The sequence below is a fragment of the Sycon ciliatum genome, chromosome 9 (genome assembly GCF_964019385.1).
Source record: "Sycon ciliatum chromosome 9, ocSycCili1.1, whole genome shotgun sequence".
NCBI classification, from domain to species: Eukaryota; Metazoa; Porifera; class Calcarea; order Leucosolenida; family Sycettidae; genus Sycon; species Sycon ciliatum.
Window position 1 is genome coordinate 7870660 of NC_088651.1, and position 27112 is coordinate 7897771.

Sequence of the window (27112 nt, forward strand, 5' to 3'; positions counted from 1 at the left end):
AAGAATGTACCAAATCAAATGCAAGCGCAGATGGGTGCACGCACGCTTGCACGATCAAGGCGAGCACGCACGTATGTACCCACAAACTGTTCAACACACGAACCAGACAGCATAACCCAGGATCCACACTGATGCAGATCTGGCAGGTAATCAGTTTATTGCCTGGATATTTTGAATTCTGCTGTCTCCTCTCATCAAAGCCACGCAGCATAAGCAGAACTCCGGACTCAGCATCCAGCATTAACATGAGGATGTAAACAGTAATAATAAAACAAATGAACAGTGTACGGAAGTGCAAGCTCCGTATCTCATCAAAAATCGACCTATAAATAATTTAAAAAAAATAAAAGGGAATGAAAAGGGGAAACAGCAAAAATATAACACGGAAAATGTTGCATGTACTCAGTCGTGACAAATCGCGTCCTCATAAATAGCCAGGCTTGAATCTTATAATGCTCGATAAAATTTAATTTGTTATCAAGACAGAAAAAAGTGAAGGTGTGTTACTCCCTGCATGGGACACACACGTTTATTTGTCTGAACATTGTGTTGGATATCCAGAGTAGAATTGAACAGAATTCGCATGTACTATAATTTCAAGTTCCAATTGCATTGCATCAAGACTGACATGCTGCATTCTCAGTTCCTGACCAGCATGTGCGGATACCAGACACCAAGATCATTCGCCATGATATGGGCGTGTATTTTATACAATATACTACACACACACACACACACACACACACACACACACACACACACACACACACACACACACACACACACACACACACAGCCATGACATCACTATCACTTCCCAGGATATCTTGTGACACCATGGAGAGTGGCGAGATCATGACTCCAAGCAGTAAAACGCTTGCATATCTTCATACATCTTCTCACTTGCTTGTAATGGTGCACCAATAGAGTATGCTTGCCCGGGTAATACACTGGACTTAGGCACCGGCGCGAGTAGGACGGCCGTACGGCTAAGCCGTTGCACCAGGTGATCAAAGTCTGGACGCTTGCGATGATCTGGGTGCCTGTGTGCATTGGGAGTATAAAGATGTGAAGTGTTTGAGCAGAATTATACGTTTTTTTAAAGATTTATCGGGTTGCAATTGCCCACAGCATGCCACACACGAAGGCACCAATGATGGACTGAAAAGTTTCAAGAAACTTTCAACCGTCTACCCTGCATGCGACTCAGTGGCTGTACTCGCATTTTATACACAGCAAGCCAATAAGTGGTTGGTGTTCAGGCATGAAATCCATACAGTACCCCTGACCAAGACACACACACACACGCACACACACACACACACACACACACACACACACACACACACACACACACACACACGCACGCACGCATGCACGCACACACACACACACACACCATGCACCAGTGTATCATGTACACGCTCGGCGCAAGAGAAGCACACGAATCTCCAAATGCACTGGATGTGCACCCACAGATTTTCTCTTATAGCAACGATAGCCGGCAAGACCTGAATGAAACAGATCAAGACTACTGCTAAATCCACATAGCTGGCGAAGCCATGCAAAATCGACTCCCCAATGCACACCTGGTCTACACCACACACATACACGTGCACACACATGCACACGCACACACACACACACACACACACACACACACACACAAACACACACACAAACACACACACACACACACAAACACACACACAAACACACACACATACGCACACACACACACACACACACACACACACACATACACACACACACACACACACACACACACACACACACACACACACACACACACACACACACACACACACACACACACATACACACATACACACATGTGTTTCTTATAAGCACAATTCAGATAACCCGTAGAATCACTGAATCTGCAGACCGCCAGCTCTTTCAACAACAGCATATCCCTTCGGCAGAGATAAGGGTGAGTATTACAGCCGGTCTGAAGGGAAAGATGCCAGATCGAAATGTTAGGAGAGAGAGAGAGAGAGAGAGCCACAGAAAGACAGAAACAGGGCGAGAACCATGGTCAGACACACAGAAAGACGGAAGGAGAAACGAGACTGTGTTTGTCTGTGTGTGTGGGAGTGAGTGAGTGGGGAGGGGCAAGGAAGCGGGAGAGAGAGAGGGGGGGGGGGGGGGGGGGTGAAGGAAGACATTCTTACCAGCATTGTAACATCAGTTTGTAAAGGTCCCTGCTGACACCTGATGGCGGTGGTAGACGTTTCCGATCTTCAAATACAAAGCTGATCACCTACAAAAACAACAGAAACACAAGGAATGGAGCATACTCACTGAAGAGCAATAATACCCATCTAGCAGCTACTATTGACTGAGTACGAGGTCAATATAGGAAATAGAAGCCCAGTAAAGGACTGAGGTGAAGCCGAGCTCTTTTACGAGGTTCTTTTTTTCTATATTGATCTATTCCTAAGTCAGCATGAGATTTATCACGACTAGCCAAAGAATGTGTTCAATCCCTAAAAAATATAAACAGTCAATACAGCCCTATGGATGAAACATGCAGGAATATTTGCTTGTCACTGCTAAGGTGTACAGTCAACTTCGCTAATAACGACTGCGGACTATAACGACAATTCGCGAATAACGACAGAATTTCCATGCCCAGAGCAAAGTCCCATCAAACTGTAAAACTAATATATATGATGAGACTTCGGCTATAAGGGCACTTCGTGAATAAGAAAACTTTTCTGATGCCCGCCGAGTGTCGTTATACGCGAAGTTGACCGTAGCAAACATCTATGGGAAACAATACTAAGGCAGTGATAATGTGAATCGCTCACCTTCTGCGGGGACATTCCAAAGTATGGCTTCTTCCCTAGGCTGAATATCTCGAAGAGAACGACACCGAAACTCCAGACATCACTGAACACAGAGTATTTACGGTACAACAATGCCTGCATAGTGAACATGGTGAATATGGTGAACAGGAGAAGGATAGGAACACAGAAATTATAGTCAGTCTCACCAATATACAACAACTTCAGGTAGAACAAGAACTGATGACAAATGCTAGGAGTGAAGTGTGAATTAGAAAAGTTGGACAAATAAAATGCTCATGTATATCAAGACAGATTCCCATACATGCATGTCCCCCTAACCAGGCAGGCACACACGCACACACACGCACACGCACACACACACACACACACACACACACACACACACACACACACACACACACACTTGGTCCTGGTCCTGGTATACACTGCCATGTAGGTCACGTGTTTCTCGTTGAGCGAGACGAAGACAAGAGGAGGCATGAGCGTTTGTGACGGGATAAGTCATTTCGCCTTTTGAAACGCCTCTGGCAATTTGGACATTGTCCACACACACACACACACATACACACACACCCTACACACATTCATGCATGCATACACACATGCACACACAACAATACAAAACAAACATGGAGCATACCTCTGGCGAAGTCCACTTGACTGGTATCATACCGCCATGTGATTCGTAGTAAGTATCATCAGCTAAGTTACGTGACATTCCAAAATCACCAATCTGAAACATTGCAAGGGAGATCGAGACAGACAGAGAGAAAGAGAGAGAGAGAGAGAGAGAGAGAGAGAGAGAGAGAGAGAGAGAGAGAGAGAGAGAGAGAGAGAGAGAGAGAGAGAGAGAGAGGGGGGGAGGGAGAGAAAAGGAGAAACATCGAGAGACCAGGAAAGAGAGTTAGACAGAGAAACAAGACGGACAAAGAGATGGGGGACGGCGAAAAAGAGAAAATACTGGAAGTACAGACAGGCAAAGTTATAGAAATATTTCATTATGTAAGACTGAGGACTCGTGAGGAGTGAGCAAGGAAGTGGATATGGATCATACTGTACGTGCAATTGTCCAACGGAAACAGCATGGCCTCCGCAATAGCATTGCAATGCACACGTTCTGTTGGGGTAAACACACAGATGATGGTTTCCACATACTGATGAAGTACTCAATCTGCGGACCGAACTGTTTCGTCCTCTGTGGACTCATCAGCGCAGCACAGAGAAAATAGATCAACATGGCATACAGTAATCGTTGGCGCCGACAAACATCCCTTTAAAAAATCACCAAAACTTAGGACTGAAGTGCCGGACGGGGAAGCACAGACACGGGAACCGCAGTGTGTATTTCACGTAACACCGCATACACAGAGCACACACACACTATGTGAATCTATCCGCATAGAATAAGAACAGAGACACTGGAATCGCAGCAATAGCCTGGAGCAGTGAATGCACACAATGTTGCACATGACATTGGACATTCAGTCAAGAGTCACTGACCTTGCAGACTAAGGATGAATCCAGGAGAACGTTGCGTGTCGCCAAATCCTGGATAGCAGCAACATGAAAACACAATACAAATACACAGTGAGTGCAGTTTTGAAGGCCAACAGAAGTTGTCCCCTCCCCGGCACACACCACCGCGACTCTCTCTCTCTCTCTCTCTCTCTCTCTCTCTGTCTCTCAGACACAGACAGACAGACACACACACACACACACGTGTGTGTGTGTGTGTGTGTACGTGTGTGTGTGTGCGCTCGCACGCATGCACGCTTCCAGGTACATAGTGCGACCACCCAAGGGGGGAGGGGGGGTAGTATTGAAATGCCCCTAATTGTCCATGGGGGGGGGGGATATAGCCTGCATATGCATGTGTTCTACTTGTCATGCACCGAGTAAACATGAATATTCATTGTGTACTCCAGGACGCAGTAAATATTGGTTACCTGATCATGATAGACACACCCACGCCACACACCTTTTGACCTTTTGACGTCCATTGCCGGAGGCGATGATAGCGATGCTACAGCAGAAGCCATACCAGCTTGTGCTGGGATTGCACCATTCAACAACTTGCAAGGCTGAGGAATTGACCACCACTATTCAGCCTGATCTGCACCACACAGCGATGAAGTGGCTTTTTCTGGCCAGTGAATCCCTACTTTTTAGCCTTATTCAATTTTTTCCCGCACACACATCACACCACATACTCCGGCATGCACTGGCTGTTGGTAACCACCCAGGAGAATGGAAGAAAAGTCAGGAGGAGTCTGAGAAAGAGAAGAAAGACTTGTGTGACCATGATCGTCGGGAATCAAACCCGAAACCTCTCGATTGGAAATCACACCCACACTTACCCTGTGAATGAACTGTCTTTTAGCAAGATAGGACATGCCGCTTGCAATCTCTCGTGACATTCGTAACAGTTCACTTGGCACCGTTCGTTTCACCTTCATGCCACGCCTGTATGCAGTGAGGAAATCATAACAGACATGTATGTTAATGTACAGTGTGGAAAGTACAGTGCAACTCACAGTGGCACATACGAGTATACACACAGACACATTGGTGATGCTTCACAGTAAACAATTAATTAACCGGGTGTTAGCGGCCGTCGTGAGTTCCCTTCGAAACGGACACGATAATTGACTTTTTTTTACATAATCATGGTGATAGTGCTTATGTGCAGAGCCATTGAAGTGTGCCAGTGACGGGGTCCCGTGAAGGAAAATGTGATAGCCAGGGCTGGTGACTGGATCAGTGACGGGACCAGTGAGGGGACCCTGGACGGGATCAGTGACTGGATCAGTGACGGGATCAGTGACGGGATCAGTGACGGGATCAGTGACGGGATCAGTGACGGGATCAGTGACGGGACCCTCGACGGGACCAGTGACGGGATCAGTGACGGGACCCTTGACGGGACCAGTGGCGGGACCGATAGCAAGACTATCGCAGCGACAGCAGCAGCACCACCACCACTACCAGTAGGAGCAGCAGCAGCGGCAGCAGCACCACCAGCACCAGCACCAGCAGCACCATAGCCACCACCAGTAGCAGTATCAACTAGAGCAGCAGCATCAGCAGCAGCAACAACACCACAACGAGCATTACACAAAGTATCATCATTCACAGAAGGTGATAAGAATAGTTGAGTTGAACATTAGCAGCATTACAAGACTTACTCAGGTTGTAGCCTATGTAGATGTGATCGCAGATCTCCACCAGACATCAACTCAAGCACCACCAATACCTGTACACAGAACACATACACAATACTTGTTATCTCATCACTGGCATAGTGCGGGTCAATACATGCTAAGACTGATTTCGATGGCTAGAATCCGTGCAATAACTCTCTGGGTAGATGCAGATAAGAAGCATTGGAAGCCCCTGTATAGCTCTTTTAGCTAGATATAACGCAAATCACATTGCCATGTGAGAGAAAGCAACACACAGCCCCTGTCCAGTTGATAGTAGCAAGCATTGACAAACTACCCATGTCCTGTTTTAAATGATAAGGAAACGATTCACAGACAACACAGGGCGTCCTTACCGGATCAGCTCTTGTAACAACTCCCACAAGCCTGACGACATTGATGTGGTTGAACTGTCCCATCAACGCTGCTTCCTGTAATAATGATTTCTTCGCATCAGCATTGTTCTTGTTCAGAATCTTGACAGCTACTGGTATGCTACGTTCATTCTGGACACACATACGCACATAAGAACAAATAAAATATATAGCAATCATTATCAGGTGGTGAGCCAAGGAAAATATTAAATTGAAACATGTGCACGTCTGACTGTTTAAAACCTGGTTTAATTGGTAGCATAACCGTTTCCTTGTTTCAAGCAATCATTCATTATTAAATAACCCACTGTCGCCAGTTTGTTGGAATATCGATGAGCATGAACCAGAAACTGGATGTGCACCCACAGATTTTCTCTTTATAGCAACAATAGCAGATCAGATTCTGATTGAAACAGATCAAGACAAGCGCCAGATAACTGTCTAATCTACACAACTGGCAAAACCATGTGAATCGACCTCCCAATGCACACAGGGTCTACACCACACGGAATACATCTGAATAGGATGACCAAGACAGTTACCTATGCACACCCTACACTTGCTGGGGTAACCAGCATAGACAGCATGCTGCTTTGATACACACAAACACATGCACACACGCACACACACAAACACACACACACACACACACATCCAAATCCACACACACACACATGTGTGTGTGTGGATTTGTGTGTGTGTGTGTGTGCACAAATGCACTGCTTTATAATTCTGTAAAACATCAGACCTCACCATGTGGAGCACTCCTTCCACCACTGTGCCGAATTCCCTGCAGACAACACAGGTACACACAGGTACACACAGATACACACAGGTACACACAGGTACGCACATATACACACATATACAAAGACGTACACGCAGATGCACACACAGGTAATTTAGATGCATGCCGCAAAAGAAAAGAGAGCTAACATTGGTAGGAAAAACCATGAGATCAGAGCATACCCCTTCCAAAACCATTCCCCTGAATTTCCTATTTTTGTAATAACTGGGGATGCAGAATGGAAACTATGTTTTCAGGATAGAATGAAATGAAGTTTAGTGATGAATGCGTATAGCAACAAACGTGAGTAGACATGAATTGTATTCCACTGGGCATTGTGTGTTTTCAGAAGTGTGGAATGTCCGAACGATGCTCAATAACGCAAGAGGGAGAGACTACATACACGGAAGGGAGAATAAGCTTCTTTTTGCTACTCAAGTCTCACGCTTTCATGATCATCAGGCAAAATAGTTCTAACACCAACATTCATAGTTTCAAGAAGAACCTGGTTTTGCCATCTGTGTAAGCAGCATCATAACGGTCAGGGGCATAGCTGGTCCCCTTTTAGGGGGTGCACGGCCACATATGTGTAGGATGGCTGATGCATGTCATTCATCGTCATTTAAAATTGTATGTTGAATCCAGGTCGAAATTGGAGGGGGGGGGGTGAACATGCCCCATAATGCCCCCCCCCCCCCGACCACTCCCCGTGCCCCATACGGGCTATGCACCTGTAACAGTACACAGACTTACCCTGACCCAAGCTCTTTGCCCAGGGTTACAGCCGATCGGTTGATTTGCTGGTAGACTGGCTGCTGTAGATGTGAATACAGGTCTTCCACGGTGCCCGGTGGTTCTTGATATGGGTGGTCATCGTCCACACTTCTCACCACGGTTGCCTAGACAGCAAGGCAGTCATAGCAACAGTAGAAAAGAGCAGTAGTTGCACAATCGCACTTCACCTCATCTGCAAAGCTATAATTTACACAAGGCCAACGGAACAAAAGGTGAATACGTGAGGGTACGTACAGGGTGCACGCTGGCCAGCTTGGAAAAGCCGGTTGTAGTAGGCAATATACGGTAGGAGGTAGCTAACACTATGATCACTGCCGTGGGCAACTATACTATTATGATCACAGTTGTACATTTTTTCCTTTTTTTCCGACAAAATCCACATATCTCCAGATACTGGGTTGAATAGTGGAGTGTGTACGTGTGGTTCTAGAGTACTTACATAGACATCATCTTCACCACCGAACGACGTTGCGAGTGAGTGACAAATGGCGCTGCGCTGTCTCTCAAATCCTGTCATCACAGCACTTCCACCATTCCTATCAGGACCGTGTCTTTGCAGTGAGTCGTACGTATCATCACCAGCGGCTTGCTGCTGACTGGACAACCGTGCAACTGGACTGGCATATTCACTGGGTGATGCCACCTGCCTTCTTAGATCCTATAATGAACACATTATTACAGTGGAATTCACTAAATACTGTTGTGGACATGGAAATCCGGTCGCATGTCTAGCGGCCCCACGGCCTTGGCCATGCAACCGTGATTTTACGAGCACACATTCATTTATGCGCTGCAAGGTGCTGGTCGCATAGAATTAGCATGTGCCCACACACAATACTAAATGTTTTGCCATTATGCAGAGTCACCGTCTTTTATTTCATGAAAGGTATGTCACAAAGCCCAATAGTGAGTTCGTCTATATCTAGTGAAATATATTCAACAAACCATAATTATGGTGAGCCTATGATGCACACAGATCAGAACAGTGACGTGTTTACAGTGTTTGCAGGTGCCTGCAACCTACCCCAGCTACAGCACCATTGGCAGTAGATACTTGATGGTGTGCCGGACCAAGGTCAGTTGTATCAGCGTATTCATTCTGAATTTGACCAACATGGCATGGAATATCTGGGGAAAAACACAACATCAACAGCCGCGTTTATAACAACCAACGATAAAAAAATTCCCGGTTCACCTAACGCTACCAACCATGAAAACGATGACGGTGGTAACCGGGAATTCCTGCATGCCTTATTATAGTAAATTGCCAAGACACTGCTGCACTACAGTGAAACCTGTAACTAAAGACCACTGTGACTAGCGACCACTGTGACTAGCGACCAGCCTTTTACTACAGACCACCGTGACTAGCGACCAGCCTGCTACTACAGACCACTGTGACTAGCCACCAGCCTGCTACTACAGACCACTGTGACTAGCCACCAGCCTGCTACTACAGACCACTTCTCCAGGCACGGACGGTCTCACATTCATTTTGGTTGTGCGGTGCAAACCTCTAACTAAGGACCACCTGCCACTAAAGACCGCTTTCTCTGGCCCCAAGGGGTGGTCGGTAGTCACAGGTTTTACTATATATCTAGATTGATTTCCAGTGGATATGTCCAATACGGCCATCGGCACAATAGACCAGGCTTGCAACCAGTAGAATCATGCTACGCTTGACAGAGCAATGGAGCCGGTCAGGATGGTCAGGCCATGGCTGTACCAACTGTTTGGCCATCAAATGGTGTTGTTACTGGCTAAGGAGATCATGTGTACCTGTCACATCATACACAAAATATGAAAGACTATGTGTGGTGTTGTGAATGTGGGCCAAGAGCGCAGAGTGGAGTTGTGCAGTGTTTCAAAAATATTCAAATACGGCCAAGTTCGTCATAGATTCCTTCTTATGGTCAGACCAAGAGTAGATAAACAAGAGTGTGCAACTCCGGATCTCTCCTGCACAATCTGCAGATACCCCCGCCCACGGCGGAATTTTTTGTTGACGTCACCTTTTTTCAGAAGAACGCGCATTTTGCTGCAGAGCAGTGTGAGAGCACGTGCTGGGCACCGACTTTGTAGTGCAAATGCGGCCAAGTGCACAAGGGAAAACTTTCCAAAAGACTCATAGCGTGTGCGTCGTCGAAAAGATTACGTCAACAAAAAATTCTGCCGTGGGCCAACCCATCCGCGAGTTGCACACTCTTGTTTATCTACTCTTGGTCAGACCAATCAAAACTGCTTCAGTTGGTCCTGTTCTAATGCTAAGTCATGCCGTAATCATCACAGAAACGCTTCAGCACATATGTCTCACCTCCATCAAGTGGCCGCATGTTATTCAGAGCCACTCCATAGGCCGAGTTGGTCACTCCGTCCTGTGCAGTATTGCCCATGCGTAGGGTAGCACTGCCCTTGTGGTGCTGTCGTCGTCTAACCAGCACCACTAGAACAATAACTGCTACCAGTGCCACTAGCCCGCCTACACTGCCAATTACCATGGGTAGAATAGAGGATGAAGATGATTGTGACTCAGGGCCAGGACCAAGGACAGGTGTTGTACTGATGTTCAATAATGGTGTTGATGTCGATGGTGATTCTCCTGTAGATTGGGTTGCCGGGAGCTGAGTTATGGCAGCTTGAGTTGCAGGAGAGTTTGTTGCAGAAGCTTCAGTTGTTTGTAGCTTCACGGTGAGTGATTGGGATGTCAGTGGCTGGTTTGTAAAACCATCTGTGGTGGTGGCGGATTGAGAAGTAGTCATTGTGGATCCTTGGGCTGTGCTTGTTTGACCTGGTGTTGATTGGCTGGTAAGAACCTGGTTGGTGGGAGCCTGGGTCATGGTCGTCAGGGTTCTGGGTGACTGCGTTGTCGATAACGACACTGCAGTTTGTGTTCCTGTCGGTGAGCTAGTTGGCATTGTAGGGTGCAATGATGATATTCCTGATTGAGTTGTTGAATACGTTGCTGTTGCTACGTCCGATGTTGCTAGTGATGATGGTGTAAACTCGGAAGTGGCTGCAGTTGCTGGCAATGCTGTTGAGGCTGCTGAAGTTGTTGTTGTGGCTGCTAATGCAGTTGATGCTCCAGTTCTCGAAGTTGCTATTGATACTGTTGCTGTTTGTGCTGGTGTGGTTTCAGATTGTGTTGTTGCTGGTATTGTATGTTGTGGTGCAAGAGTTGTTGCTGCTGGGGTTACTGCTGCGGTTGTTGGTATTCCTGTCACTTCTGCTGTAGTTACCGGTGTCGACGTTGGTGTAGTTGTTGTTGTTGGTGTAGTTGTTGGTGTGGTTGTTGCTGTGGTTGTTGGTGTGGTTGTTGGTGTGGTTGTTGGTGTTGTTGTTGGTGTGGTTGTTGGTGTTGTTGTTGGTGTTGTTGTTGGTGTGGTTGTCGGTGTGGTTGTCGGTGTTGTTGTTGGTGTGGTTGTCGGTGTGGTTGTCGGTGTGGTTGTTGGTGTGGTTGTTGGTGTGGTTGTTGGTGTGGTTGTTGGTGTGGTTGTTGGTGTTGTTGTTGGTGTGGTTGTTGGTGTTGTTGTTGGTGTGGTTGTTGGTGTGGTTGTTGGTGTTGTTGTTGGTGTGGTTGTTGGTGTGGTTGTTGGTGTGGTTGTTGGTGTGGTTGTCGGTGTGGTTGTTGGTGTAGTTGTTGGTGTGGTTGTTGGTGTTGTTGTTGGTGTGGTTGTCGGTGTGGTTGTTGGTGTTGTTGTTGGTGTGGTTGTTGGTGTGGTTGTTGGTGTGGTTGTTGGTGTGGTTGTTGGTGTTGTTGTTGGTGTGGTTGTTGGTGTGGTTGTTGGCACCGTGGTAGCTATGTAAGCACAAGAAGCACCACCCGTTCCACTGTATCCACTCTTACATGCGCAACTGTATGATCCAAATGTATTACTACACACATTAGTGGTATTGGGTTGACACGATGTAGACAAGGCGCATTCATCGAAATCTGACACAGCAAAACAAACAATATAAATAGAAACATGATTTACATGATGGCTCAACAAGAAAATCACAGCTTAGGGAAATCCAACAAAGGAAGCTCGAGCAATTTTAGTCATGACAGTAAAATGGTTCTTGGGATTAAAAAAAAGGTCAAGGCTGTGCAATACCTACTTATCCAGACTCAAAACTACTACTCGTACTTTACACCAAATATCAACCCGATGTTAGCTCTGACTAGGGGTGTGCCCGGGTAGTTGGGTGCACGTGCTACCTGTGAGGACCTCGGGTAGACAGGTACAGAATAGTACCCGAAAATCCGAAGCCGTAGATGACATCATTTACAGTGCACGTGTACAAATTCATGTAATACTTTGCATGTCTGCCGAGCGTGTAAGGGAAGGGGTGCATTGTGGTGTTACCATGGAAACATTACCCAATAGGGTACCCGTGCTACCCGTGGAAAACTATCCGAACCCGATACCCGAAGAAAATGCTACCCGACTCAGCACTAGCTCTGACCCTCTATCACCTCATTTGATCGTTTCGGAACTGTTGTGTATTTTCAAGCTGTGCTCATGTCTATGCTCTCAATCACATGCAGTTCTGACTGTCAGATAGTAATCACAACCCAATGTCAACAATTCGAACGCAAAGTTCATCCATATCAATTTCCTCACTTTCAGAGAATGACTCACAGCGCCTCCAACCCGTTTCATACCCAAAATGTCAAATGGTGGGAGTGGGATGGATCAGTGGGTTTCCCCTTTCCCATTTTCTCCTTTCTTTGAAATTCGCGCTCCGGGCTCTTCTAACGATACCTGTCTTTTTTAAATAACTAGTATTCACTCATATCATGTCAACATCATACCATGTTCATTCGCTTTTTTGAAATCTAGTTCCAACTTTTTGGCCATGAGTGTGTTCAAAGCAACGTAGCAGGCCAGTTTCAAATGAACAGCCACTAAGTGCAATTTTTCAACATTTTTGAACAGGACCTACTGTAACTATGGTGGCAAAGACACACCTGGCAATATGGCGTTAAATACACGCCTGCCCGCACACGCTCTCTAGGCTGCAAAGTTCTGGCACAGAGCTCTCCTTCTCACCACCATCACCATCAGTTCGTGCCTGGCACCCAGCCACGAACTGATGGTGGTGTTGTGAGGAGGAGAGCTCTGTGCTAGAAATTTGCAGCCTAGGATCTAAAACTTGCAGGTACAATAAAGGAGCTGGTGAAGGTGTGGAACAGTTGGTGTTTCCGGTTCAAAATAATTGTTGCATCACAGTTCTATGAGCAGTTACAGCGAAACCTGTCTAAGACGACCACTCAACGGAAATAGCATCCCTTAGTCCTGGTCGCAATGATTTTCTTGCACAGGTGGTCGCCTTTTCCGAGTGGTCGTCTTGACAGGTTTTACTGGACATACAAACAGCGACAATATTCTAACAAACGGAAGGAAGTACTTGAGTTGGTCATTGTCATGCTATCCACAACCTCAGTCAAAACAGGAGTATTTTCAATGAGCTGTGTTACCATAACAACCATGAGCTCACAGTCTGACGATGTGATACGGAAATCAAGATGTGGTGTACTCACCTTTCAGTAGAAGCCGAAGTGACAGCTTCATGTTGACTCCATTGGTAAAATCGCGCGTCCCGAATTTGACTGGCAAACCCTTGGCACTAAGTGCATAGCGAACTCCTACTGAGCTACTAGACGTTCCTAGCAAACGACACGCTCCTCTAGTAGTGGTAATACCAATATATGAAGTGTTTGTGTATGGCAATACGTAACTTGGAGTTATAGGAAAGAAATAGCGTGCTAATGTCGGCTTTGTCGTCGCAGCAGGAATTTGGTACTTCGCCGTCCTAAATTCACGGACGTATTCATTGGGTGTTAGACCTTGTGCATTCTTGTTCCAGACTGACAGGATCACATCACACCGCAAAGCACTGGAATGGTAGATTTCAAGACCCATCATCCGAGCTCTACAGTTGTTCTTGGTGTGCATGGGCAGTAGCCACGTGTAAATATAGTTATTGTAGGGTCCTTTCAACACGGTTCCATCTTGCACAGGTCGATCACCCAGCACCTCACACGATGTGAATGCTGTGCAGAGAAAGAGTGAGTCATGCACACACCACATACCCACAATACCATAGTTGCAAGCATTGACCTCTAAATCTCACAACGCAAAGTTCGCCTCATTGCATTGTACAACTCAAGCACAGATAAACACTCAAATAATCCGGTAACCATGCCAACCCGTACACTGCACCGAGTACTGATTGTTAACTTTATTCAAATACCACTACCCGTTACAAGTGAGAATTAACTTTGACGCATCTTGCAGCTTCATCTGTAGAAAGTAGTTGGGTGGACACACCCATTCAAATTATTGTTTCATCCGTACTTGACGATGGAAATATTGCCGAAACCTTGTACTTGAAAGAGTTGGTTCGGTCCTTTGCAGTGCTTTGGGAATGAGTGTGTCCACTCAACTACTTTCCAAGTGTTACAACAAGCCATTGCATATAAAAACAAGAGTGAAGGTGACAAGAGAAGAGAACCAACATGGATGTTAACCAGAAACCATACTGACTGGCATTTTAGGACCCAATGGTGAATGGGTTTTTTTGGAACTGATTACAATAGTTCAAGAATCGCTGCAAGGATATTGATTCTATTCGGCAGTCCTACAGAAATTGGACACCCTCCAGGTCCTCAAAATGACACCATAGGGACAAATCTTATGCCAACCTTTTGCAATACATCATGTGCACCACTTTCAATGGTGTTTTGGGTGAGTAAAATCAGCAAAAAGTACTAAAAATAATTTTCGTCCCTAGTATTCAGTGCATTTCGGATGGTCGACATTCGGATAATCAGCATTTTACTGTAGTTCACATGCAAACTTGACTGGTATAGCTCTGCCTGGCCAAGAGCACTCATTGGCCTTAGCCGAGGCAGCAATCACATGACCTTTCTTTATTACATTGATAGCTTCTGGGGCAGTGTGTGAGACCACACACTTGCCAAATATGCAAACAGCTTAGTTTACCCTGTACTGTAAGGTGACAAATTTTCGGCCCATCCAAATTTCAGCCTCCCAGGGCTAAAACACATTTCGACTGCAACAAATGTTCAGCCTATACTGCGGCTGCCTGTATACATAGCCAGTGCAGGCTAAATTTTATTTTTCAAGGAAACCCTTCGAAAATGGTACCAATCGATTCAGCATGGCATTTTCATTCCTCCTGCAAAGTTTCAGCTGATTTGGAGTCGTGACAAGGACGCTATGGCGATTTGAAGATCGAAAAACTTCAGTTTTGTTTGTCAAGAAGAAAGGCCATGATCGCACACAAATCATACAACCCGTGTGGCACAATGATTTTTGCACGAAGTTGATCCGCGGACCCCGTGCTTCGCGCATGCACGCATGCATACTGCACAGTGCAGAGGCTTTTTTGAACGCAGATATGTAGTTCTTCGTCTTCTTCGAAATGTCTTCCAAATGCGTGGTGCTGGTGTTGTTCTCAGCTTCGTCAAGGCAGAATGCAGCTGCATGTGATGCTCTTGTGTGTTCATGCATGTTCTCTGTTCGCGTCTCGACATTGTAGCGTCCATACTCAGCTCGACTGGAGAAGATTGAGGAGACTATGCTTTGATCCACGTGGAAAATCGATGAAATTTGGTAATTATCGTCGGGCGCTAAAAAGCGCTGGGGAGCATGGGGCTAAAACTTCGTAGCAGTCATCCCTACCATGACAGGCATCGACTGGTATATGTTCCATTTTGTTCCCGACCACTACGGGTCGTCTGCGAAGCTTTCTTCTTCGCCGATTCTCGGACAGATCGTACGTCTTCGCACTGTATCTCTCGTCTCCCTCAACGGATCAAAACACGGTTTTCGCCAGGACGAACACAAACCCCCCGATTTCGCGGCGGCAACATCTTCGAGTAGGGAAAAGCTAGCAGCTGACCAGGAATCACCAACAAACACGTGTAATACTCAGTGTGATTTGCGACAGCTGTCATTGTGCCCTCGCACCATGCATGTACCATGCACGGGAATGGAACACGGATGAGTCGTTTTATTACGACAGCCTGCACTGGCTAGTATACACCGTCACATTGAACCTTGCAAAACCAAAATTTCGGCTGCAACAAATTTTCAGCCAAATATGATCAGGTCGAAAATAGCCGAAAGAATATATGCACCGAATATTTGTTGGCTTACAGTAAGTAGTATGCATGTGTATCACCATGATAGTTCATATGACATCATCACCATGATAGTTCATATGACATCATCACCATGATAGTTCATATGACGTCATCATCATGATAGTTCATATGACATCATCACCATGATAGTTCATATGACATCATCATCATGATAGTTCACATAACATCATCACCATGATAGTTCCCACAACATCATCATCTCACTGTTACAAGTAAAGTTCTGTCCTTGCAGAAATCCCGGTGAGCAGAGTGCGTCAGCAGGTGAGAGACAATTCTGCTGCTCAACAAGTCCACTGCATGCAGTACATGATGATAGACTGGCTGGAGACGCACAATCTGTACATGCATACACACACGCACATACACGTACACACACACACATACATGCACACACACACACACACACCATATACACACATACACTCACACGCATACACACATTCACACATGCACACACATGTACACACAGACAACTCCACATAGACATGCACAAACACACCCTGGTTAGAGGTATCGGGAATAAAAGAAATGTTATGAAGCTGTAACCAACTAGCAAAAGTGGTGCAGCCACTGCTATGTCAGAAATATCTGCTGTTTCAACTGGTTGCTACTTGGGTGGCTGGAAGTCACATGACTGGTTGCTACATGGGTGGCTGGTAGTCACGTGACTGGTTGCTACATGGGTGGCTCGTAGTCGCATGATTGGTTGCTACATGGGTGGCTGGTAGTCACATGACTGGTTGCTACATGGGTGGCTGGTAGTCACATGACTGGTTGCTACATGGGTGGCTGGCAGTCACATGACTGGTTGCTACATGGGTGGCTGGTAGTCACATGACTGGTTGCTACATGGGTGGCTGGTAGTCACCTGACAACAACACAACAAAGTGTGTTAACTGAACATTTGTACAGAATGCTGCTCATTAGAAGAAAGAGTTATGGGGTTCTAGCTAAAGGAGGATACTATTTTGAAGTGGTGTCCTAGAAAATGCTCCTCCCCTCCACTTTACTTCTACTGGGGATATACCGTAATTCCCCAAATATAAGTCGCTCATTTTTACACTAAACTTCAAGGGCAAAGAAGGGATGCGACTTACAATCGAGAGTGACATCCGACTTACATGTATATGCATGTATTATAACAATGTCGTTCAAACCTCAAAGTGGGTGAGCGACTTATAATCGAGAGTGCCTTACAATCAGGGAAATACGTCAGTACAGTTAGATTTAGTACAGTAAGCATTCAATGTCACATTTTTCTCTGCCTAGGCACACGCAAAACTGCACTCAAAGCACAACTTTGTGGCATGTCAGAATATAGTTTTGTACTCCCCCAATTTTGACCCCCTCCATTCTCCTTTCCAAAACATGACGCGCACAAGCTGATTTCATTGAGCAGAACTGTACTAGTGTCTGTACTGTGACAAGATAGTACAACGAGTAAGTTACTTACTGCTAATAGTGAGTATTTCAGGTTGAAACAGCTCCTCGTTGAACAGCCTCACAGACAGCAGACGACTAAGATGATTGGACGCTGACGATGCACCCAGTCCTTTGAAGTACGTACCAGGCTGAATGGTAACACCACTTGACGCTACCTGACTTCCATGTAACAGGACACGAAGTGTGCGGGCATCCTTCAGGTACACTAGTGCTACTGCTAGAAGACCAAACTCTGGCATTGTGCTGTTGGAACTGGCTAATGGTATAGCTGATGTCTATAAGAGAGAGTGGTGCACAAACAGCAAGCAATAGACAGAGAGCGAGTGCCGGTGTCAAGGAAAAACAGAAATCAGGTGGACAGGTGGACAGGTGGGTGTACAAATAGCCACAAACAGAATGGTTTGAATAAGTCATACTGGCACATCCCCAAAAAACGTAATGACACCGACTTTGTAATGGAATTGGCCATGCCGTTAGGTTTTGGGACACCACCAACGCATGATCAAGAGTCAAATGAAGCTCCAGAACGGTGGGGAGGATATACCAGATCTGATTTGAATAATGAGTCGAAGCCTATAGTTCACAGTTCTACTCTGTGGCCAGCGTGTGTGCTGGAAGGAACATTGCATCCCCAGTCCCAGCATATTGAATGCAACTGCCGTGGACGTAGATATCCGGTCGATTGACCGGGGCCGGCGGCCTCAGTGCATACATAACGTTGCATGCAGTGCACATGCGACCAGCGCTGAATGTTTGTACCGTATGCGTAATCATGGCGACATGGCCATCGCCCTGCGGCCGCTTGACCTCCGACCGGACCTCCATGTCCACGACAGTACATGTATTCACACAGTCACTGACATCCATATACGGTCTTACCACTCCATTCATGGATGTATCAATGATTGAAAGCGAGGCATCAAATGTCACTGTCGATCCTTGCACAGTCTTCTTGACATAGTAGTTCACGTAGCCTGGACAATGAGCAGGGTACATTACACAATACCAACATTTCATTTAACTATAGGCACAACACTGGTTCGTTGGTTGTACTGTTCTGGACATGGAAATCCGGTCGCACATCTACCGGCCCCAGGGCGCTGGCCATGCAGTCGTGGATAAGCGGCACACGCATGAATTTATGCGCTGCAGCGCGCTGGTCGCATCGGATCACCAGATCACCATGTGCACTGCACGCAGCGTTCTGTACGCGCTGAGGGCGCCGGCCCCGGTCAATCGACTGGATTTCCATGTCCGCTACAGTAGTTCCTTGGTCCATTTTTTCTTCTTCTACAACAATGGTTGGTACGCTTTCCGGATATTGTGGCAATAATAATTTGCACACTGACGCTTACCTCTCCATGCGTTCAAAATGGTAAGCGCTGAATCACACATAACATAACTATAACATGTTCCCAACTATTAGTATACCCGTTGAGCTTCTGGACTTCTACTTGCCTGCACTGTGAAGCATAATCAGTATACTGTAAATATACAAAATTTCGGCGCTGCAAAATTTCGGCACTTCACGATTTTTGACATTTCGGCGGCGATTTATTTTCGGCGTGGGGTAGAGGGCATGGTATAGTGCGACAGATGCTGTGAAAATTTTCATCGGCGTTTTAATTTAGGCGTTTTGGGTCGGTGCCGAATATAGCCGAAATTAAATAGCTGCCGAAAATTTGTATATTATCAGTACGGATGTTGCTTGGAAACACTTGAACTGACCCACACTTAGTTTGTGTAGCGAGAAGGAGTCACGGGTGTGGGTGTGTGATCCCCGGTAGCCTAATCGGTACAGCACAGTCCCGGAAAGACAGGGGTGCTGGGTTCGAATCCCGTTAGTGGATCCTTCTTTTGCAACATCTGTATTGTTGTTGGCACGTACGCGTTTGACTTACCCACATTGGTGTAGAAGAGGATAACGGTGGTGGCGGTTGTTGTGGCTTGAGGAAACTCAACAGTTGCTACCAATGTCCACGTTGATGAGAGATCCACACCAGACTGTATCATAAAAATAGCAATAGTATAGGCAATGCACACAAAGGAAACATGAACCCACACATACACATACATTAGATGACAGTACTGGCAACGAAGCAACACCAACAAGGTACAGTAAGTCAACGCTTTTCAGTGGAGAACAGGAGAAAACTCTTTCCAGGGTGCACAAACTCCACTGCAGCCCGTTCATTAATCACATCAATCACCGCCACTTCATTTAATCTCTTGCCCTCTTTTCTGCACTTGGATAAAAAGGAAAACGAATCCAAATTGTTGGTCAATGATCATCATCAGCATTATTCAAAAAACGAGGAGTGATGTGGAACTAGCATAAACACGCAAAGACTGCATGAGGTCAGAAGACAACACCTATTGTAGCACTTAAAACGCTGCACAAAGACAGTCACCATAGCTAATCTGGTGAGATTGGTGTGTGCGTGCGTGCTTGCGTACGTGTGTGTGTGTGTATGTGTGTGTGTATGTGTGTGTGTGTGTGTGCCGTCCGAACTGATATCCGTCACCTCCATCTGGAAGGAGATTGGTTCGACACCGCGCAGCAGCGGGGAGAGTGGCGCACAGCATTCAGAACTGCTTCACCACCACAGCCGGCCTCTCGTGAACGGATTCAGTGCAGTATCTGTAACAGATCCTTCTCGAAGAGCGGCCTGCCACGCCACAAGTGCACTGAAGAGCGTCGCAAACCCGTAGCAGACCAGGCTGGCAGCAGGCAATGCACCGCATGTCTTCGCTGGTTTCGCAGCCCTGGCGGACTGGCCGTCCACAAATGCCTGGATATGCCCCCATATGCTACTCCAGTGCACGACCAAACCACCGCTTCTGGACTATCGTGTGACACCCGCCAGCGGCTCGCCCTACCTTGCTGCAGAGCCCACTGCAGCAAATGCGATCGTTGTTGCAAGTCAACCCGAGGATTCCAGCTACACAACTGCAACAAATGGATCAATGAAAATGGCTAGGGAATCTCGCTAGGTCGTTGATGCGACACAGCGCCTCAACCCAACTCTCCATGTCTGTCGGCCCCTCACACGAGGGGACATGTAACCGGAAACGGCAATGTTCAGGACAGGACAGGACAGTGTGTGTGTGTGTGTGTGTGTGTGTGAAACGCAGGTGATTTGACACATGTCACAAACTAGACCAAGAAGACTTCACGATACCAATTTTGATTGCATTGGACTGACCTGGGGTGTAGAGATGGAAATTGCAAAACGGTTGGCAAAGCTTAGGACTGGAGCAGCGCGAGGTCCAACTCGAGTAGTGGTTACCGCTCCGGGACGCTGAGCAGTCCAAACCAAAAATGGGATACCAGCATTGTAACACAGAAAAAAAGTTGATGTGGTGAAGTGACAAGTCAGCCGTTCAGCTGGCAACAAAGCAGCGTAAGGCAGAACTATGCTGAAACCTGATAATGTCACATTGCTGCACTGACAAACTGCGTAGGAACTCGGGTTAGCTACAATATGACAAAGTACTATGCGGTTCAATCATACTGCATGATTCGACACACTGAGTGAGCATACAACCACTCCATTCACATGTATATGGTGCTCGAGCATACTGCCACTGCATCCATATTCACATGTGTATACGAACACTGTAGCTGCATCCGTCCGTATTCACACTTGGTGCGAGCATACATCCGCTCCATCCATATTCACACACTGTGTGAGCATACATCCGCTCCATCCATATTCACACACTGTGTGAGCATACATCCGCTCCATCCATATTCACACACTGTGTGAGCATACATCCACTCCATCCATATTCACACACTGTGTGAGCATACATCCGCTCCATCCATATTCACACACTGTGTGAGAATACATCCCCTCCATCCATATTCACACACTGTGTGAGCATACATCCCCTCCATCCATATTCACACACTGTGTGAGCATACATCCGCTCCATCCATATTCACACACTGTGTGAGCATACATCCCCTCCATCCATATTCACACACTGTGTGAGCATACATCCCCTCCATCCATATTCACACACTGTGTGAGCATACATCCGCTCCATCCATATTCACACACTGTGTGAGCATACATCCGCTCCATCCATATCCACACACTGTGTGAGCATACATCCGCTCCATCCATATCCACACCCTGTGTGAGCATACATCCGCTCCATCCATATTCACACACTGTGAGAGCATACATCCACTCCATCCATATCCACACCCTGTGTTAGCAATTACTTAGCATACATCCGCTCCATCCATATTCACACACTGTGTGAGCATACATCCACTCCATCCATATTCACACACTGTGTGAGCATACATCCACTCCATTCATATTCACACCCTGTGTTAGCAATTACTTAGCATACATCCACTCCATCCATATTCACACACTGTGCGAGCATGCATCCACTCCATCCATATTCACAGGCGCTCTCTGTAATTATCATAATACAGAGTATCAGCAAGTCGAATTTTTGAGTGAAATTCAAGATTCGTCACGAAAGGCACTCAATAAGTCGAAAATAGGGCTTTACTCGACTGTAAAAGGCCAGCGAACAGAAAATTGGTTTCGAGTCCAGCTCACACGCGCCATGTACATGAGCAGTGGTATTGCACAGAGCTGCAATACTGATGGAGCGGTACTCTCCTGCACAGCGCTCCAGTACATGGAGCAGTTGTTCCCAGCGCAGTCGTGAACTAGCCAAAGTAGCAACAAACAAATGTTACTTTTCTAGCAGAGCCTTGCTAAAGCGAAAACGGCTGATGATAGTCTCTTCATCGAGATCAGCGAAAGAGATGCGATCGCCAATGGCCTGAACCAGATGAAGCATCCGTCGCTTCGCGTCATGCTCAACGGCCTCGAGAATCAGCAGCAACTCCGTTCGGTATAGGTGACCTTCAGCAAAGAGGAGAAGGGAGTCTAACAAATCTGCTGCCATGCTACTATCATCAAGAGTTATGTACTCTTGCTATAATGCAACAACCACGGCCATTGCGAATCTCAAAATGTTTACTTCGCAGGCTCGAAAGGAACTCAAGTGGTGGAGTCGAAAATGCTGCTGCACGCTAAACATCTTTTTCATTCGAATTTTCGACTTGCTTTTCGTTTTGACATGCGCGTAATCGAACCGAAAATTCGACTTGCTGATGCTCCGTAATGTCCCGCATAGACGAAAGGTTGCATGATCGATTCACTTACCGTGACAGTCAATGGTAACGCTGTCCCGTTGTATTGAGTTTGACTCTGCCCGTAGGCCACCGTGTCGATAGTTATCATACCTGTTATTACAAACATGCCAACAGAAAAGGCACATACTCTCAGTGACTTCTGTTATTTGCTAAGGACAATGTCCAGTGAATACACATGATAATGTCTGCTTTCTTGAACCCTGGGCCACACACTCCTTGGCCACTCCTGGGCCTCATATTCCTGGGCCATACATTCCTGAACCACACACTCCTGGGGTACATATTCCTGGGCCTCGTTTTCCTGGGCCAAACACTCCTGGGTCATACACTCCTGGGCCACACACTCCTGGGTCATACACTCCTGGGCCACACACTCCTGGGCCACACACTCCTGGGCCACACACTCCTGGGCCACACACTCCTGGGTCACACATTCCTGGATTACCCACTACTGGGCAACACAATCCTGCAGCACACATTTCTGGGCCATATATTCCTAAGCCGCATATTCCTGTGCCACACACTCCTGGGCCACACACTCCTGGGCCATATAATATATTATTACTAAGGCACATATTCCTGTGCCACATACTCCTGGGTAATGACTGGTACTATGTACAGTCGTGAACAAACTAATGTCGTGGACATGGAAATCCGGTTGCACGTCTAGTGGCCCCAGGGTGCTGGCCATGCAGCCGTGGATAAGCGGTAGACTACACACATGCATTTATGCGCTGCAGCGCGCCGGTCGCATCGGATCAACATGATTGTGCGCTGCACGCAGCGGTCTGTGCGCTGAAGGCGCCGGCCCCGGTCAATCGACTGGATTTCCATGTCCGCTACAGTACATACATTTTAAGGCTTTGGTATCATGTGATAGGAGAGAGAGAAACTGTTATACAGTATATGTATCCATTCCAGAGTCTCCTGGCACCAATTGCCTCCATAACAAATTTGTGAGAACTAGCATGGTCTCTATGGGGCTACAAAGCCACAAAGCTACAAAGCTGGCCATCAATGTTAACCATTTGTGTGCGGCACATTCCATGCCCTACGACACATGAGAACATACACATTGAGAACATACACATTGAGAACATCACACACATACCAACACACCAACTCACCCATCAACCTGTCCCTTCACAATTTCAACCAACTACCCCCTGACCTGCGTGAAACAAATAGCAAGCATGCGTTTAAATCAATGGCGTCTAGCCTCATTCTATCATCCATATGCTCCTGTAGCAGCTCACACTGTACCCCATCGTAACCCCACCCCCCTGCAATGTGTTGGTTTCCTTACTTGCTAGACTGATTCTATATGATTCTGGACTGATTTGCATCATATTATCTTCCTTATTGGCCATGGGCCATCGTGGAAATAATGAATAATAATTTAGCCCCAACTGTGCTCATACGGCATTGTCAGCGCACCGCACAAGAGTGCAAACTCACTGATGCAATGCGACGTTGTTTGCCTCAACAGAGAGCCGGTTGGACATGCTGCTTGGCTGCACACTCCAGTACCTGTACAGAACGAAACCATGATGCCAGCCAACATCAGCATAACAGCAAGCATAACAAAATGACATCTCCATGAGTGGAATAGCCGTGTGGCAGCGGGAAGATATCGGCAAAAGGATTGCCGCGACCTTGACGGTGTACACAAGAGCTGGAAGCAGTGCTTAAAATTAGCTGCTAGCTCCGATCTCTAGATGCATACCAGCACTGTAGAAACATGTGCAGTGTACATTAAAACCTGTAATGGCGACCACTCGGATATGGCGACCACTTTTCCTTGTCACGGACGCATTCACGTTCAAAACACCTCGGACAAGGCGACCACTCAGATGTGGCGACCACTTTTCCTTGTCACGGACGCACTCACGTTCAAAACACCTCGGATATGGCGACCACTCGGATATGGCGACCACTTTTCCTTGTCACGGACGCATTCACGTTCAAAACACCTCGGATAAGGCGACCACTCGGGGGGGGGGGGGGGATGGCGACCACTTTTCCTTGTCACGGACGCATTCACGTTCAAAACACCTCGGATATGGCGACCACTCGGATATGGCGACCACTTTTCCTTGTCACGGACGCATTCACGTTCAAAACACCTCGGATAAGGCGACTACTCGGATATGGCGACCACTTTTCCTTGTCACGGACGCATTCACGTTCAAAACACCTCGGATAAGGCGACCACTCGGATATGGCGACCACTTTTCCTTGTCACGGACGCATTCACGTTCAAAACACCTCGGACAAGGCGACCACTCGGATATGGCGACCACTTTTCCTTGTCACGGACGCATTCACGTTCAAAACACCTCGGATAAGGCGACCACTCGGATATGGCGACCACTTTTCCTTGTCACGGACGCATTCACGTTCAAAACACCTCGGATAAGGCGACCACTCGGATATGGCGACCACTTTTCCTTGTCACGGACGCATTCACGTTCAAAACACCTCGGATAAGGCGACCACTCGGATATGGCGACCACTTTTCCTTGTCACGGACGCATTCGCGTTCAAAACACCTCGGATAAGGCGACCACTCGCTCAACGCGACCGACGACCACCCACCCGCGACCGCGTTGCACAGTGCTAGCCATGGAAATGTACGCGTTGCATGATGCACCAGGCATGATAGATCTACACATCAGTGCAGGAAGTGTAGATGTACATGGTGCATGCACGACATTTGACAGGTCTGAGAGGACCCCAGGCACATGATCGTGCTAGAGTAGCATAGGTGTGTGCACTGTGATGCACTGATCAAAATGATGTATCACATGTGGATAAGGTCACGTGACCCACTGAACCTGGATAAGAAGACCACCTGGCCACGGCGACCACTTTTTCTCGTCCCTTGAGAGGTCGCCTTAGTCAGGTTTCACTGTAGTTGAGGACCTATAAAAAGTGGAGATCAGCCTCGTGAATATCGCCACGGCAAGGTTTTGCCACCGTCCCGATGAAAACCTAGGTGTACAGTGAATTTGGATTTGCTGTTGGTCACGTTTCATGAGGAGATTGCACTTCATTCAAAAATATTGATCCCCTGCATAAACATGATTGTGTATGTTCGTTTGGGGGGGGGGGGGGATCTGGGGAGAAATGAACCAATATCGTCTCGAAACAACAAATATCGGTATTTACGGATGGCCCCTAACATGGTGATCGGTTGACAGCATGTTACAAGGAGGAGGACGCACTGTGCTGCACGACGTCTATACAGTTCAAATGGTCGTCAAAAAGAAAAGGATAAAATAATGCTCAAAATGAATGGTCGTGTTTTCAAAACAGTGCGTCCTCCACCTTGTAACATGCCGTCAACCGATCACCAGGTATGGCTGTGTGGACTGTATAAGTACAAATTTTCGTTTCCGGAATCTGTCGTTAGATCACTCCACCAGCAGGTTCGTTACGTACTAAATTTCGTTTTTGGTCGAGGTCTGTCACCCCGAACATTCAGAAAAAAACTTCAAATTGGTGCAAACTTTGGTTATTTCGTCCCTAACGAATATTATAGCGAAAGTTAATTCCAAACGAAACTTTTACTTATGCAGTAACTTGTACTCACTAGTGAGTATTGCCATTGTTGCGATCAGCAGCTGGTACAGCCGGGCTTGCAGGCACCGCGCCCAAGCCATCGCACAGCGCTGCTCCTCTCTGTCGTCGTCTGACCGGACACACTTCGTTCGATCCACTGGTAAGTGATTAATGGACTGTAGTGATTGATTCGGACTTGCTCACCCCAGCACCAGATTGATTCGGACTTGCTCACCCAAGCACCAGCACATTACTTCAGTCCTCACACCAAGATCAAGGGCAGCCTAGCCCCGCCGCAAAGACAACGCCAGCGAAATAGTGTACTAAAAACGAATAATGTTCACATCATCATCGCGATCATTGCAAGGCTGCCCTTGCGTTCTGGCATTGTCGACCTTCTCCGTCAGAAACACGACACGTGTTGGGTCATCAGGAAGGAGGAGCACGAAGTGCAGCGAACATCGATTCATCTTTTTCTCCATCGATTTCCCATTCAGTCAAAATCATGCACTACTGCCCGAGTCCACTGGCACCGGCAGTGACCTGGTGACTACTAACCATGCTAACTACGTCTTGCCCCTTGCCGTTGCCGTTGGTGTAGCAGGTCGAGTGACATACCGTGACACGACAGGTCTGGAGACTTGTAGCTAATATTGTAATAATAATGCTGCTCCATGCCATGACCCAATGACAATGACACACACACACACACACACACAGTGACATGTCGGTAGTCTACTTCGCCATC

General features: G+C 46.9%; 1 protein-coding gene across 1 annotated transcript; it reads right to left on the minus strand.

Annotated features, from left to right (window-relative positions):
• Positions 1–26860, minus strand: LOC135824693 (uncharacterized). Its single transcript, XM_065337402.1, has 22 exons — positions 26396–26860; positions 24259–24330; positions 22811–22890; positions 20816–20911; positions 19511–19613; positions 18489–18583; positions 17620–17884; positions 16371–16502; positions 13515–14027; positions 10305–11921; positions 9015–9118; positions 8430–8648; positions 7949–8094; positions 7162–7198; positions 6391–6540; positions 6020–6087; positions 5192–5297; positions 4335–4382; positions 3475–3567; positions 2835–2948; positions 2196–2284; positions 1–1043 (listed from the first exon to the last, which is right to left on the minus strand). The coding sequence occupies exons 1-22, from the start codon at positions 26463–26465 to the stop codon at positions 854–856; spliced, it is 4407 nt and encodes a 1468-aa protein (XP_065193474.1). The 5' UTR covers positions 26466–26860; the 3' UTR covers positions 1–853.
• Positions 26861–27112: the final 252 nt, after the last annotated feature.